At 41.4% G+C, this 16,704-nt stretch overlaps 1 protein-coding gene across 1 annotated transcript in view; it reads right to left on the reverse strand.

Annotated features, from left to right (window-relative positions):
* Positions 1–9,144: 9,144 nt before the first annotated feature.
* htr7c (5-hydroxytryptamine (serotonin) receptor 7c) overlaps positions 9,145–16,704 on the reverse strand; it is a 39,479-nt gene continuing 31,919 nt past the window's right edge. The window contains exon 2 of the mRNA XM_087848650.1: positions 9,145–11,308. Coding sequence (XP_087704776.1) covers positions 10,570–11,308 — 739 coding nt within the window. The 3' untranslated portion in view covers positions 9,145–10,569. The remainder of the gene's footprint in view (positions 11,309–16,704) is intronic.

Genomic DNA, 16,704 nt, shown 5'->3' on the forward strand with positions numbered 1-16,704 from the left:
GCATGATATCGGCTACTACCTCTTATTAGCTTATGCTTCTGTTTGTTGCACAAGGACGGCTGCACATCGGTCATGCTCCTCCCAACTTTTGCAGCCTGCCAGGCACAGCACGGGTTGTGCATACTGCAAAAGCAAGACCGGAGCTCTGATTCTGTAACCAGGTCCATCTCTACAATCCATCAATGTGAGTACACGCAAATAGAACCTTCTATCTAGAGAACTGTAAATGGAGAGCTTCCCATATACCATCTCTCCCAATGGTTTTCCAGTTGTGCATTTTTATTTGATTTCTTTTCTCTGAGCACAAATATTTCATTCATGTTACCCAGAGGACAGATATCATTACTTTTCCTCCAAGTCCAAAATAAAGTCAGTGTCAGTATGCTGTACGCACATTCTACTGAGATTAACTTTGTTCTATCAAAATTCCCTTTACCTCATATGTCTGTTTTATTTTTTACTAAATAGCTAATGTTAGCATGCTAAATTGATGAAATAAGATGGCAAAAATTATGGTGAATGCTAGTTGCTGAACATTAGCATATAAAGTTCTTAATGTAGGTATTGTATTGTTGAAACATGGGGGGCATCTGAGTGCTGCCAAAGCATGGGGTGACCTGGCCTTAAGACATGAATGGAGACTCGTCTCTTGCCTTGCCAGCTCTCTGTGATCCTGAAGTTGATAAGCAGTTAAGACTGATGGATGGATGTTCCTATTGCACCACCCAAGACACTCAAACATATTTGTTTCGGCAACAAGCATCTTTTTTTCTGGAAAAGATCTGGACTGGTGTTTGCACAGCATCATTACCTCACAGCAAGAAGGGTCTGGATTCGAATCTACCAGCTCGCTGGGGCATTTTGGTGTGTGCAGCCTGCCTGTGCATGCATGGCTTCCTCCACAGTCCAAGGACATTCTTGTTAGTATATCTGATGATTCTAAATAGGTTGTAGCTACGAATGGGAGCATAAATGGTTCTCTGTCTCTGCGCGCTATCCCTGCAATAGGCTGGTGATCGACCCTGAATTGGACAAGCGATGAAAAAAAATGGATGTATGGATCTGGGATAATATCACAAATATACAGTAGCCTTCATAAACAAACACAAAACACTGGAATCATGACTGTGGATCATGGATGTGGATGATTTCAAAAACAAAACAGGCCAAGTACTCAATCTGGCATTTTACTTCCAGCAGGAAACCGTTTGATAGACTCAATTTAGAAAAATTCCTTTGAGCCCTTTATCTTGTCCTGTTCGTGCTACTCATCACTGACAGCATATCTGAGTGACTGTGGGGCAGTACACTGTGGGGAGTTGACAACAGAAAACAGAGCTAAGATTTGAGAGCAGTCAGGTAAGGTGTCATGATGAGAAATTCTTGCATGGGCTCGACCCCACAGATCAACAACAATGTGCAGTGACAAGAGGCAGGTGGAGATTGACTGCTGCTCCAACTGGCTCAGACAGCACAGGAACACCTGACTGTGCTTGAGTCTACACTCACAGACCAACTGCTGTCAGTCTTCACTTTGCACCCTGCCGCACTGCCAGAGACTTGACAAACTGACATAGGCAAGCTGTGCAATTTAGTTCCCACCTCACCCACACTTCACGACTCAGGCTGCCTTCGCACATAGTCACACAGAGCAACTTTTGTGCACTTAGTGCAGAATGCAGATTAAACTTGTACTGTCACATTCATCAAGCTGCCGTTACATCTCGTGATTTTCAGCGGATGCCTCAGCACATTCGGGACCCATTCAAGATTTCAGAAAAATGAAAGAAAAACCCACCGACTGTATGCTATGCTAACGCGCTACTTCAGGTGGTCCACAGGTGCACAGAACTATAATATTCACAGGCAAGAGAATGTCTATACACACAGAAATCATGTTTAGTCTTTATACATCCCAACTTTGTTTGGTCATCTTTCTGTTTAGTAATTAGAAGCATTATATTCTATTAGTCTAGTGATTTATATCTATTTTAATAGCATTTTAAAGGTGAGGAAACTAACTGGGTTTTTACCACAATTTGTGGGCTACTAATGGCTGTTACGGCCTCTGGCCTCAGGGTCGTAACGATGGCTAGATTAGGTCGTTATAAAACTTTAGTGCTAAATACATTTCTGGCAAATGATGAAGATATGCTGAATTATTCAATGTATATGATTAATGATGTCCATTATTGACATAGAGGATACAAAACTGAACAGATGGAAGTGCCCATTAACTACAGAAATGATTAATAAAGTGTATAAACTTTATTTAGTCGCTCCATTGTATAGTGATTAACACGTTCACCTTTGCATGTGAAAGATCTCTGGTTTTATTCCAGGAAGAGACACAACCCAGCACTTCTAATGTCGGTTCCAACACTCAAAAAAATGAAATTGGGTGGTTGTTACATGTACAAGATTCAAACTTGTAATTTGCACTAAATAATTTCATGTTTCTATGGTGAACGTAATTAAATCATGTAGCATCTGCATGAAATTCAGCAACTTAATTTGTTCTTGTTGAGATGACATGATACAATCTAGTAAGAGTGGTTCGTTGCCTGGACTCACGAAATTCACAAGATCACAGATAGATGTCAAACTGCAGGAAAATCGCTGGAGTTTTAAGAGGCAGACAACTACACCCCCACCACGTGTATGCTATTGCTATTTATTGTGGTTTAACCTGTCAAGGACAAAAACGTACAGAAAATTCTGCATCAAGCCTTGTAATCATAGCTTTCCTAGTTTTGTTAAACCTGGATTGACAGCATGGTGGTGTGATGGTTAGTGCTGTTGCCTCACAGCAAGAAGGGCCTGGGTTCAAATCCACAGTCTGGCTGGTTTGCAGTGTGTAATTAGAGTTAAGTTAATTGGTGATTCTAGGTTACCCATGAATTTAAGTGCAAATGGTTTGTCTCTATGAAATCATCAACCTGCATATTGGTTCATTAAGAAAGACTAGCAGTAATTGCCTTGATTAACAAAGTAGTTGTTCAAACAACAATATTTCATTGTGCTTTCCTAAAGTTTTAAACTTGTGTAGAATGAATTAAAACAAATTTCACTTTACATACTTAAATGAATCACTTCAAGTCAATGTAAGTATACTACGTTGATCCAATGTAATCTGATTACATTAAACCACCAAATCCCAAATGTGTTGGTTTGATATGGTCAAAAATGGGTTATTGTACTTGGTTAAATCACGTGGAAAAAGGTGCCGTGATTAAATTGTGTTCATCCAACAACAGATTTTTTTGAGTGAAGTCTGGATAAATGGGGGAGTTTTATCCAAAATCCTCCTTCCCATAATGACAAAATGAAACTAAATGACAAAGCGACTGAGTTGATTGAACGCATAATAACCAACTCACAGTGGCTTTAATATGTCTAATGTTTTGTGCTTTGTTAACTTGCATAAAAGCCCGCTACTTAATGTTCCTCAGTCCGACAATGGAACTGCATTTTAAATCTGCGTCTTGCACACAATTACAAAGAATTAATTCACACCAAATGGTGGCCTTTGCAGGTTGAGGCATTTACTGTCATTTCATAGGCTGCTGGTTGCAAAAGGCAGCCCATTATCCTCAATCTCACCAAACTGCTGTTTTTCTTTCACTGTTCTTAAAAGGCAGCGAGACAGCGATTAAGCTAGTTGAGCAGATGACAAGCAGCTGACCTGTCCTGGTCACTGTGTGAGATGTATACGAACAAAACGACAGACAGCTGATGTGTGGTGAATATGTTTAAGTGAGTCTGATAAAAGAAAAAACTTATTCTAATCTTACTAATCATTTCAAGTCTGTCCATCCACTAAATAATCGATTGCTGACATTTCTCTGCATCCTAAAATATTTTATTAGATAGGTTATTTCATGCGATTGCAAGCCTAATAATAACTCTATGTGGCAGATTCTGTTCTGTTCTGTTTTTAATTATCGTTATTTATGTCACACTGTTCCAAGTGGGAGTTTTAATTCTGGAAAATCAAGGCTGTCTGAAAAATGTGGCTCGCAATATGTTTTTACCACCACAGATACTGTAGCCTATTTATAAAAGAAAATCCGTTTAAACAAAACCTGGCACTGAAACGGGAAGATGCAAAAATATCAGACCTCCGTGTGAATGGGCTTGTAGGTTACTCACAATGTCTGCAAAGTCTTTAAGATCCCAAAAAACAGCGGATGATTTTAGGAAGTGCTACTACTGTGATATGCTTAACATATTAAGGGAACGTGGAGCATTAGACCATACGGGGGCCTTTCCACACACATTCACACTCTTCCTGATTGGCCTCAAAGATGCAGTGCAGAACAATCGACAGGCTTATCCGATACAAGCCGTGTAGGAGGGTTTCTTGGCAGCCAGCACTGTGAACATGTGTGCAAATACAAGGCATCAAGTCCATGCTCTCATACGCGAGAAAAAAAACTGCTATGCAAAAGAAGTGCTATATCTACTTCGTTCACTTTGAAGTGTACAGGAGAGGCTGCCCTCATACGCAGGGTCTTTGATGCTTGCAACCTTAAAAAGCAGACATTTACCTTCCAGCTCTATGACAAAACCTAATTACAGGTTGCTGCCTCCACAAAATAAAAGGAGGGGAGAAAACTTCTTGGTGACACTTAGATAACTTGTCTGCATTTGCCACGGGCCCATCCCCGCAGGAAGTCCCATAGACAATGAACAGATACTCGTGCTGATTGGCCATGGGTGGTGGCCGTGGGAGGAAGTTGATATTTCAGGACACACCGCATAAATTGGATTAACACATAATTGACGTGTTTACTGGTGTATTTATAGCTTCCCTTTTTAATTAGTAGGTGGGAAACGAGGCTACATTTACGGCTCTGATTATATTTGAGGATGTAACATCCGGGTACACGTGTGCCCAAAATATCTCAGAAATCAGATTTACATCGATGTGTGTTTGGAATAATCTGAGAGTGGCTTTGATAAGTTACAGGTAAAAGAAATAACTAGTCTGTTACATTAAAAATCGAAATTCAGCAACCACCCATATATCCATCTTATAGTTAGAGAAGGGAAGCATTGGAGAATATTTAATAACATTTAATGTATAATTTTCTTAAATTAATTATTTTGTTCCCACAGTGGATAACTGTAAAAATAAATCTTTTAATTAAGCTCGCTGCCTGTGTAATTACCCTGTTTTACTATTTGTTACATACAGAGTCTTCAGTGCAAATGACAATGATGCTATTAAGCTCACTGTGATGATGCTTAGAGGTAAGCACACACTTAAACAACAATATGAAAATCCCAACATTTACCTTACAAAAACAGAAAAATAGTTTAATGCATGCTTTCTTTTATTAAGAAATATTAAATGAAAGCCTAAATGCACATTCAGTGAAAATATCACGGCTCCTTTAATTTTGTATGAGGTGCAGGTGTTTCCAACCTTAATGGAACCACCTGCACCGTTTTTAGGGGCTTTAAGAAGGAAACTGTGGCATTTCGATCGTGGCTCAAGAGTTGGGAGTTCGCCTTGTAATTGGAAGGTTGCCAGTTCGAGCCCCGGCTTGGACAGTCTCGATCGTTGTGTCCTTGGGCAAGACACTTCACCCGTTGCCTACTGGTGGTGGTCAGAGGGCCCAGTGGCGCCAGTGTCCGGCAGCCTCGCCTCTGTCAGTGCGCCCCAGGGTGGCTGTGGCTACAACGTAGCTGCCATCACCAGTGTGTGAATGTGTGAATGGGTGAATGACTGGATATGTAAAGCGCTTTGGGGTCCTTAGGGACTAGTAAAGTGCTATATAAATACAGGCCATTTACCATTTCACAAAATTAAGCAAAATAATAATAATTTATTACAATTTTTTATTTCTTATTTCTTACCTGGTTAAAATCGTCTCAGGACATCCAGTCCTTCCGTTGACATGTTGGAAACCACCACGTGCACTTTATTCTGTTCATGCAGTGTAAATGTTAATGCACACATTAAAACATATTGTATATAAATGAACTTGACTTTGTCATGTACTGAAAGAAACACAAACTGTATTTTAAACACAATAAATGTGGACTAATCATGTATTAAGTGAGTTGAATAGAAATATTACAAGTTCCTGGTCACCGTAATTGTCCTATGCAGTATCAAAGACTCCTAATCAATAATTATTATTATTATTTGCATGTGCAGAGGGTACATGGAAGCATAGCAAAATCACAGTACTTTAAATTCCTTTTCCCCCATGCTTAATCAGAGCTTCCTCGTTTAATTGCTGGGACAGGTTAAAAATAGCAAAGCGCGAGTGAATAGTCCCCACATCAACCCCCACAGCTTGTCAGAGCTGGCAACTGAGCCTTTGGGCAGCATGTGTGAAAGACTCTCAGCTACTATCCTTCTCCCTTAGATGAATGTACTACATCAAATGAAAATAGTTCCTCCCGTTCACCGACAGCGATGACACACATCAGGCGCCAGCACAGGAGGCCAGACACGGTGACCGAGAGGGCAGGCGCTCCTCGCAGGCGCAGTGGTGCTCACTCCCCGAGAGTAACGCCCGTTGACATGGTTGCCGCGAGTCTGAAGGTCTTAGGGGCAGCGCACAAGATCCACCAGCGCTGCCTCCTCTGAGTGTGCTGAAACAAAATGTCAGCGTGCGGGTTGAGGCTGTGTTGCTCTTTACTCCAGGGACTCTGAACCCTAAATAGACGTTAGTCTGCAAAGGGCCGGTTAACTAGATTTTATCCCCTGTGATCATCATATGGGTTTTTCTTATTGTCAGCAGGGCTGAATTACGTAACATTGTTCAACTGACTTGGAGAGCCACTCATAGTGCAAATGAAAGAGTATAATTAGGAATGTCCTTATGTTAGACTTGGGTACCATCCCACCAAACCATTTGACAGACGGTGAAATCAAGGAAATGGCCAAATGTTCCGCCAAGGCTTATTTTTGGACTCATGTAATAACAGTAACAATATTAAAAGCGGCGCATTTAAAGGGTTGTCCAAGAGATTTTATACAGGAATCAGTTGAAAACATTTAGAAAAATCACATTTGTGTTGGGATTGTATGTCGCTGCAGTTGTGTCATGATGAACAGTAACAGCATTCTTCTGGATTAAATAAAGCTAGCCTAATTTCTCTTCAAAATCAGGAAAACCTGCAATGACTTTTGTTGCATTGGACAATGACAGGAAGTGTCAAAGTTGCTACAATTCACAGTTTACCACAACAGCTCTTCAACCAAAGCAAGTAACTATTTTGAGGAGAAAGCTCTGAAAAACCCACAGTAAGTTAGCACCTGTCTGCAAAATGAAAAGTATTACTTTTATGTTCTTTCTCCGACCTTTTTAAGGTGAAGGGTTTGCATGTCTGAGTGATCCCTCAAGTATGTTGTCTATGATGCATTAGTACGGAGCCCCACAGGGGACATGGGAGAAAAAAAAATTAAGACGGACTTTTTCTTCTCGCAAAAAAAAACCTCGAGATCTCGCAAAAGTTTTGCGAGATCTCGCAAAAGTTTTAGCCGCATTCTTCGGAGGCACGATGTGCCGGGAAAGCGGTGTTCCTCCCGGCTGTAGTAGGTCTCGACCTTCCGTTAGCTTCGAGCTAGTGGGTGTCAGATCTCCGAAAACGTCGGAGCACTTTTGCAAATATGTGATGTCTTGTAAACCGAGCAGGTATCTGACGTTTACACAACTACATTCACTCCTCAAAATATCTTAAAAGTGTATTTTGTGACCCAGAAAGAGTAATATTACAACTAAGTAGCTGCCGCCATTGTTGGAATTCAACTTTTGCGAGATCTCGCAAAAGTTTTGCGAGATCCCGAGTTTGTTTTGCGAGATCCCGAGTTTGTTTTGCGAGATCCCAAGTTTGTTTTGCGAGATCCCGAGTTAGTTTGGTGAGATCCCGAGTTTGTTTTGCGAGATCCCGAGTTTGTTTTGCGAGATCCAGAGTTTGTTTTGCGAGATCTCGCAAAAGTTTTGCGAGATCCCGAGTTTGTTTTGCGAGATCCCAAGTTTGTTTTGCGAGATCCCGAGTTAGTTTGGTGAGATCCCGAGTTTGTTTTGCGAGATCCCGAGTTTGTTTTGCGAGATCCAGAGTTTGTTTTGCGAGATCTCGCAAAAGTTTTGCGAGATCCCGAGTTTGTTTTGCGAGATCCCGAGTTTGTTTTGCGAGATCCAGAGTTTGTTTTGCGAGATCCCGAGTTTGTTTTGCGAGATCCCGAGTTTGTTTTGCGAGATCCCAAGTTTGTTTTGCGAGATCTCGCAAAAGTTTTGCGAGATCCCGAGTTAGTTTTGTGAGATCCCGAGTTTGTTTTGCGAGATCCCGAGTTTGTTTTGCGAGATCGAGTTTGTTTTGCGAGATCCCGAGTTTGTTTTGCGAGATCGAGTTTGTTTTGCGAGATCCCGAGTTTGTTTTGCGAGATCTCGCAAAAGTCCGTCTTTTTTTTCTCCCATGTCCCCTGCGGGGCTCCGTACATTTGCCCCTGGTATGGTCTCCTGAGGCAAAGTGAGGGGCAGCACTAAGTTTAATTCAAAAGACACCTATAAAGAGCACCACTACACACTGGATAGGGGGATGGGTTCATCGGCAAGTGCTTGGAATATTTTTTTAAATAAATGAGTTTGGCCGTATCATACCTGTGATGTGCAAAGTAATTTTGATGAAACAGTTTGTATGTGTATGTGAGTGAAGGAATATGTATGTACACACAAAATAAAAAGGCTTGTTTGGTGTCAGCCTTAATAATATGATTGGAAAGCCATGTTGTTGGTCTTCTAAGTTGGTCTTTATGTGTTAAATATATTTGAAGTGGTGATTTGCCTGTGATACAGTGACACTCCTCTACAAACACAACCCAAATATGTCTGTACTGAGACAAACCTTCTGACCACAAGACAAGACACATCCTACTTTACTCTTCTTCGTCACTGTTTTTCCCTTGGAGTAAGCAGACAGCTGTCACCCAGACTCTGAATAAAAGCATTTGCTCAAAGCAGACTTAACACAAAGGCATTTCTGGGGCAGACGGGAGGGGCAACCATCCTTAAGAATCCTAGCTGTAGCCCAACGGTCTTGGCGATACTGCTTTAAGAAAGGTCACAAATGTATCAAAGACTTCTAATGGGCTTAAAGGTTGGTCTTTATTTCTGTGCATGACATACTGGGTGCATCAGGCATTGGAGGATGCTCCGTGGGGGCTAGAAAGCAAGAAGACCCATGTTGATTGTCTCCTAAATCACTGCAATCTCAGTCCAAAGAACAAGAACTTCACTGACTTTGCACGAATGGCTTTCACACTAATCTAGGCCACAGTGACATTTTCGGTGTTTCTTTATTTACAAAGTGATGAAATACTTTTACCCCTTTCCCCAACTTCTTTCTCAAGGTAATAACAGAGTGGTCACTCAAAGCGCTCGCACACAGCTGTAGACAGATTGACTTTACACAATAAAAAATAGCATTTCGATACAAAATGATACAGCAGTACACCTTTTTTGAGGGGGAGGAAATATAGAGCATTTCAAAAAATCGAGGTAGAAAATAAGCACACACTGCTCGACTGATGATATCGGACATGGGTTCGTACAAGTCACTGAGGAGATAAAAAGGAAATGTACTCAAGGGGGGGGGGCACATCCTGATTGAAAAGAGAGATAAAAACACTGTCAACAACCAGTGAGGAAAACGAGTCTTAAGAATGTGGAAATTCTAATTATTAAAGTGGAAACGTTTAGTTTGCTCCATTTACCAAGTAAGCCTGGAGAAAAGTGAAAAGCTCCACAGTATCATGGTTTCTGTGCGATGCAGTGTCTGCGTCACCCATGAAACACCGCTGCCACCACTTCTGTTTTGATTTATGTATACAGTGGCATGTAAGAAAAATATGTTTCATGCAGACACAAAACAAACTACCTTCAAACACTGAGAAGTTCTCACTATGTTGTGTTAAATCAGCATTTTCCACCCCACTTTGTTCTACTTAGAATCACCAGATTTTAAACAACTGGGTGACATCTCGGGTGCTCGAAATAAATTCAGTCGGAGGACCAGCTTGAAGGCTCTGACTTTAGATGGCGTGATATAAGTTTCAGTCCTGTAATACGCCTCGAAGTGTTTACCTCCCGTTTGAAAAATAACCATCGGGGATTTGCGTGGATACACGATGAGAGGGAGATGCTCAGAAAGCCACGAAACAAACGTTATTTGTTATCAAACATCAATTTTGTTAATATACAGAAGTCTGCTTGCCTTATGGTCTCTTTGAAAGCCCTAGAATGATTGATTGTGTTTATATGTCGTTTCCTTTGTTACGGCATTATTCCATCGTAAATCTGGAACAGGATGGAATTGTGGCATATGCACAAAAGCAGTGTCGACTTGAATAGTCCATCAAGTACGCTCTGTGATTTTCTTTCCAAAAATAGAACGACTGACTCACACGCTGAAGTGATTGTGCTGTCTGCAGCGAGCCACTAACACTGACTTTTATCCCGTTAGGCCGTGTCTGTCTGCAGGCCGGCTGTTTATGCGTCGCCCTTTAAGCACCGAGTGTCCAAGAGCAGCGACTTTAACCATTCGGCCTTACACCTTGAGCGCTTCGTGTACACCCACGGCGGAAAGCCGACGGTTGATGTTGCGATAGCGACACCGGAGAAGGTCGCGATAAGTGGAGCGCAGGTCTCGATTGAAGAAGGCGTAGATGAAGGGATTCATTAAGGAGTTGGCGTAACCTAACCACAGGAGCGTGCGCTCCAGCCAGATGGGCACACAGCTACATTCCACTCCGCAGATAAAGGGCCTGGCGGTGGACAGGATAAAGAAGGGCAGCCAGCACACGGCGAAGACGCCCACAATCACCCCCAGTGTCGTGGCCGCTTTTTGTTCCCGCTTGAAGATGGAGATGTTTCTGCGCTCGCGGGTCAGCAGGCGGGACAATGCGGCACACTCCTCTGCCACGCCGGGCGGCTTCAGGCCCTGCATTCGGAGAGCCTCGTTAGCCACTGTTTCGAGACGCTCGCGTCGTGAAAGGTCGGTGAAGCGGTGCTTGGCGCCGCTCTTGCGAGCTGCCCTGAAGATCTTGTAGTACATGACCAGCATGACCAGCATAGGGATATAAAAGGCCACAGCTGTGGAATAGATGGTGTAGCCAAAGTCTTGGCTAATGAGGCACACACCGGCTGTGTGGACGTTTTTGGCCCAGCCACAGAAAGGCGGCAGTGTGATGGATGCTGACACCAGCCAGACTCCCAGGATCATCTTGGCCATCAGCTGACCGTTCTGCCGGGCTGGGTAGGTGAGAGGTCGTGTGATCCCCAGATACCTGCGAGAAAAGGAGACAAATGAAGCATCATTAGCAAGTACTAAAAGCATTTGATGTCCCATTGACATCTTGTTTTAAACTCCTCATCTAATATATTCTCTCTGTCATCTCAAAAACAAAATCTTATTATTCATTTATCATTTACAATCCACCCTTTTAGGCTTGTAGTGTGGCAGCATCAAAGAAACGTCCCCTCATTTCAAAGACAGACATCTGAATGAAAGGTCTTAAGCGCTGTCATTGCCCGGAGGGTTATTTGCTGCTTTTTCTTTGGCTCTTTGAGCTTGGTAAGTAGAGAACGAGCTATCAATCAAACAGGCAGCTCAGTGGTTTCAAATAGCAGCTGGAGGTGTCAGGGGAAAAAAAATAAGGACAAAATGAGGTGTGAAAGGCTCGAATTTGTACAAAACTGGGAAAATAGCCACTATTCACACAAAATGATAAATCTGTGTGTACGACACAGCATGTTTTGGCGCTACGCCCGCAGCACTCGTCAGCACCAGATGCGTCATTGATGAAAACTCTATATTCCACTCTCCAGGCTATTTATCTGATTTCTGCTTTGCTGTTAATTCTAACATTAAAAAAAAACTTTTTAAAGATTCACTGTCAAATTACATTCATTGCTTTTCGACTTGGGTCTTTACTCTATTGACAGGTTTTTAAAAGTTCAGCTTGTTCAAGTCAGGTGTCGTTTTAAAATATGACTTCATCTTTAAACATTTTCTCCAGTGTTTGTACAGCTTAGCATTACGCTAGTCACAAATATTACAGAGCTCGCTGCATCTGCAGCTCATTTTCTGTTACCTTCAGATTAAGTAGGGACATTAACAAACTCGGCTGTCAAATAACATTATAACACTCCTCAGAAATCATTTCTAGTGCGTTTTTAAGAGACACATCTGAGTGAAGGTATACAAAATGTCAAAATGCTCTTTAATCCAGCACCTCTGATGCACACTGGTGCCTATTAACTAGTGCCAACACATAATGCAAGTGGTATTGATCTAAATCAGAATGACTCTGAATGGACACGGGGCTACAACTAGCGCTTTGCTAGGAGCGCTTTATTATATCCTTTCCTCACCACCAACACACACACAGACATCTAACCCAGATCAGATTTTTTTTAATCGGCTTTAAAAAGCCTCGCACGCCTCGTATCAGAACTGCCACGCCGAATGAAACATCAGTCGTTTATCTGAGACAGGTGTCATTATGTTGTCGCCCATGGCAGGTCTTGTGGGCTGACGGTGGCAGAAAATACTGCGACACTAAAGAAAGAAAGAAAACGATGCAGCTACATGCGACTGATCGTTGCGTTGGTGTAGGTTATCATTGGTTATACGAGACAGTAACTTTTCAGTTTCCATGTAAACTCGTGTGCTGCACACCATCACACTGTCAGACTCCAAGATCCTTCAGCTCAGGTTATCCGTCCTCAGTGGACGTTATATAACAACTACTTTGTGTTCATTCTTCTAATCCCTCCACTAATCTGAGTAGTTTACACCCCTCACTTAAAATGTACTTAGGTTTCACAGGGGAGACTAAACACACAGACAACAATGTCAAATAAATGTGAAACAGAGCCAAGATGACTACGTGCCATGCTTCTACGGGATTCATAATAGATACGCAGTAATGCAACACTCCTCTGAATCCATTACTCAGTAATGAAGATGGTGTTTGTGGTGCTTATTTGGGGGGATATTTGTTTGTCAGTGGGGGGTGGAGGGCAGTTCTCTGCCACCATGACTCATCTTCAGACCTTTAGAAGGCAGAGCTGTTTCCAGGCACACTCTCATTGGACGCACAATCCTCTCATCGTCCTTCTGGAGACAAATGACTGCCGGTTTGGCTAAGAGAGCACGCATTTTAACACTTCATTACACTGCTTCTTGCATATCTTGCAGCAGGATGAGCTGATGCAAACATCTGTGGGTTTATTTTTGCATTCTAAAAATTGAACTTTACTAACCCTGGAGAGGCAGGGTAACAAGAAACAATAACAACAGCAAAAAACATGTACGTGTAGTTACCTTTGCCGCGTACGCCGTAACAGGTTAACATGGCAGAAACATGCATTCAGCTCAGAAATAAAAGTTTACTGTTCTTTCTCCCTCTCTCCACTAACTCCTGTGTTAGTCCCCAGCACTGACACGCTGCCACATTATGAGCACTGTCAGAGTGAGACAAAAAACATAAGTGCGCCACAGAACTGAGCTGAGAAACCAAGCAGCATCGCTACAAGGGATGTCTCCCACATTACACACAGTCACTTAATCCAATGTTGATATTAAAATACTGAAATTTTATTTTCATACACAGGGATGTGCAAAAGTCTTGAACCAAGGACCCAGACTTTCATTTTTATTTTTATTTTTTTCTAAGCTTCCTGCTGTTATTTCAAAGTTTTTCTTTAGACACTGGCTTCTTTTTAACAAATTTACAGTCAATATATTGGATTTTTTTTTTTATTAAGCTACTTAACACCAGTGTTGGTCAAGTTACTTGAAAACAGTAATCAGTAACTAATTACTGATTACTTCCCCCAAAAAGTAATCCCGTTACTTTACTGATTACTTATTTTCAAGAGTAATTAATTACTTAGTTACTTAGTTACTTTTTAAAAACACGATTTACAACCTGAATAGGTGATAAAGCGATAGATCTTTCAGCCCAATTCTACTTTTTCTGCATAATCATCATACAAAATGTAATCAAATGGAAAAGTCTCTTTTTAAAACTTGTTTTATTAGTTTTAATCTTTTAACTTTATGCATCAAGCAAAAATTTAATTATATGCACCATTCTCTGACTGGAAGAAATTTGTTTAATATTTAAATCTATTCTCTGCACATTCCAGCACATAAAATATATTTTTTTGTGTTTACACTCAGTCTTTCAAATAGATGCAAGTAAAACACAGCAGAAAATAAATAAAGTCAAAGACTAGCGGTCCTGTTGCTCTATTTTCACCTGTAAAGCAGGAGTGGGGTAGGCGGAGGTTTACCCTGGTGCAGGTGTGCAGCGGTCAGTGGAAGAATCCGCGAGTTTCTCTGTGAGTTTCTCTGTGAGTTTCTCTGTGAGTTTCTCTATGAGTTTCCCATTACGTCGTAGCTACTCGGTGCTTGTTTGGAAGTTTAGGGGTTTTTTCGCTGTAAAAAGAAGTTTTCTTCCCACGCACAGCGAACACTAATGTTTTTGTCACTTTTTATGGAATCAAACTCAAAGTAAGGTCAGTACTTCCACACTTTAAACGCTGCACGCTCATACTCTCTCTGCACTCGATATATTATCCATTGTTGATCTGCACACAGCTGTTGTCACGAACGTCGCACTCGCTTACGTCACTGTCATGAGACATGCTCCCAAAAAAAATCACGGTTTTAGTAATGCAGTAACGCAGCGTTCCTACGGGAAAGTAACGGTAATCTAATTACCGTTTTTGCAATAGTAATCCCTTACTTTACTCGTTACTTGAAAAAAGTAATCGGATTACATAACGCGTTACTGCCCATCTCTGCTTAACACTGACCTGTCACTCATTCAAGTGTCAAAAAGTTACCTAACCAAAGGGATAAACCTGTGTTGTCTCTAGACAGACAAGAACCAAATAGCATTTTATGCACTTGGTTACTTGCAGTCTGTCTTAAAAATATATCATATGTTCTCGTTTCTTTAGCTGAATCTATAAAAAATGCCAAAGACAGACATAGTTTGACAGGCACAAAATTGCATTTTTGCACCAGCAAGCTGATTCCCAATGAGCTATTATCAAAAAACCTGGTATATCTCACCATGGTGTGCAGTTTATCTCAACAAACTGGAGAGATGGAGGGCCTATAAAACTATCTACAGTAGATGAACAGTATCTGAAACTCATGTCTTCAAGAAATAGGAAAAAACCCAGCAAAGACCTGACACGTGACCTGAGAGATATATGTGGCCCTATAGTTGATCCATCTACTGTTCACTGAAGCCTCATCAGAAATGGTCTGAGTGAAAGGATATCTGTCCGGTTCTTAAGGAAGGGAGGCATTGAGAAAGGCTAAGGTATGCTTAATAACACAAGAACAGATCGATTTTTTGAATGCACTAAAAGAAAAAACACGCACGCACACTTCTGACCTCCCTATAGAAGCCAGAGCCCGACGTTACTGAAGCTGTGCCTGATCATCTTAACAGAAAAGGGAACAAAAGGCAGAAACATCCAAAGAAGAGCTTTAAATGTCCTTCAAGAAGCCTGGAGAACTATTCCAGAAGACTCCTTAAAGAAAGCTTTCCTCAGAGAGTTCAGACTGTTGAAGAATAACGGTGGTCATAGCAAGTATTGACTTTCAAGTTAGAATTGAACTATATTTCCAGTTATTTAAAAGGGTTCTTATATAGTGCTTTTTCTACTCAAGCTTTCAATGCACTTTGTACAACATGTCTCATTCATGCTTTTTACTTCATATAAGTGTTTTCTATAAAACATTCACAGTCCAATCTTGACCTCCAGGTTCAAGATCTCGCCCAAAGAAAACTGGAGCAGCCAGACTTCGAACCACCAAGCTTCTGAATAAACGATGACCTGCTTTACCTCCCAAGCAACAGCCTTTCCATTTGCATGTTATAAGTAAATTGCTGCATCTATTTCCTGTTCATAGGAAAACATAAACAAGAGGTGGCTCAAGACTTAGGCATTGCTGGACCATCTGCAAGTCTGAATAGAAATCTAGAGCATTTTTCAAAATGCATAGCATATTTGAATCTTGCATTATGATGAAAGCGCAAGCTAAATACACAGTGGCAGTGGATTATAATCACCTCCTATAACACAGTGTGACCTGAACACAGTCAGTGATGTTTAAATTATTTTTTTATCCACGTCTCTGGTAGACACAGCGGCCCTCGGGAATTACCTGTCCATAGGCAACCAGAATGTCCAAGCTAATGGAGAGTTCCATTACCTCCACTAGGCTACCCCATAGAGCACAATATAGTGTGCTATTTTCTGCTCTGAAACACTGTAACTGGCCCTCTTGTGCAACAGTCGTCAGTCATCTCCAGGAGAACCTCACAAACCTTTTACTTCTGAGAGGGGAAACATGGTGAAATATTTATCCAAGCCATTGGCTGAGAGACAGGGTGGTAAATTTGGAGCTCTGTGTCTGTCAGAATACCTTTTTTCCCACAGAAACTTTCCACTGAAGTCCCTTCACTAAGCCATTTATAATTCTTATATCAAGCACAAATGTGCAGGGGAGGGGGTCAACATGAGTTTAAAAATTTTAAGTGTTTCCCGTTTTTGGAAGATCTCTGTATTCATCTGCATGTGATTTAAGCGAGCGGACAGAGAGGTGCAGACGTCACCTGAAATCAAAACGTTTTTTGAGAAATGCAGCTTC

This window comes from Neolamprologus brichardi, chromosome 12, assembly GCF_056152115.1.
Source record: "Neolamprologus brichardi isolate AB-2024 chromosome 12, ASM5615211v1, whole genome shotgun sequence".
In the NCBI taxonomy this organism is placed as follows: Eukaryota; Metazoa; Chordata; class Actinopteri; order Cichliformes; family Cichlidae; genus Neolamprologus; species Neolamprologus brichardi.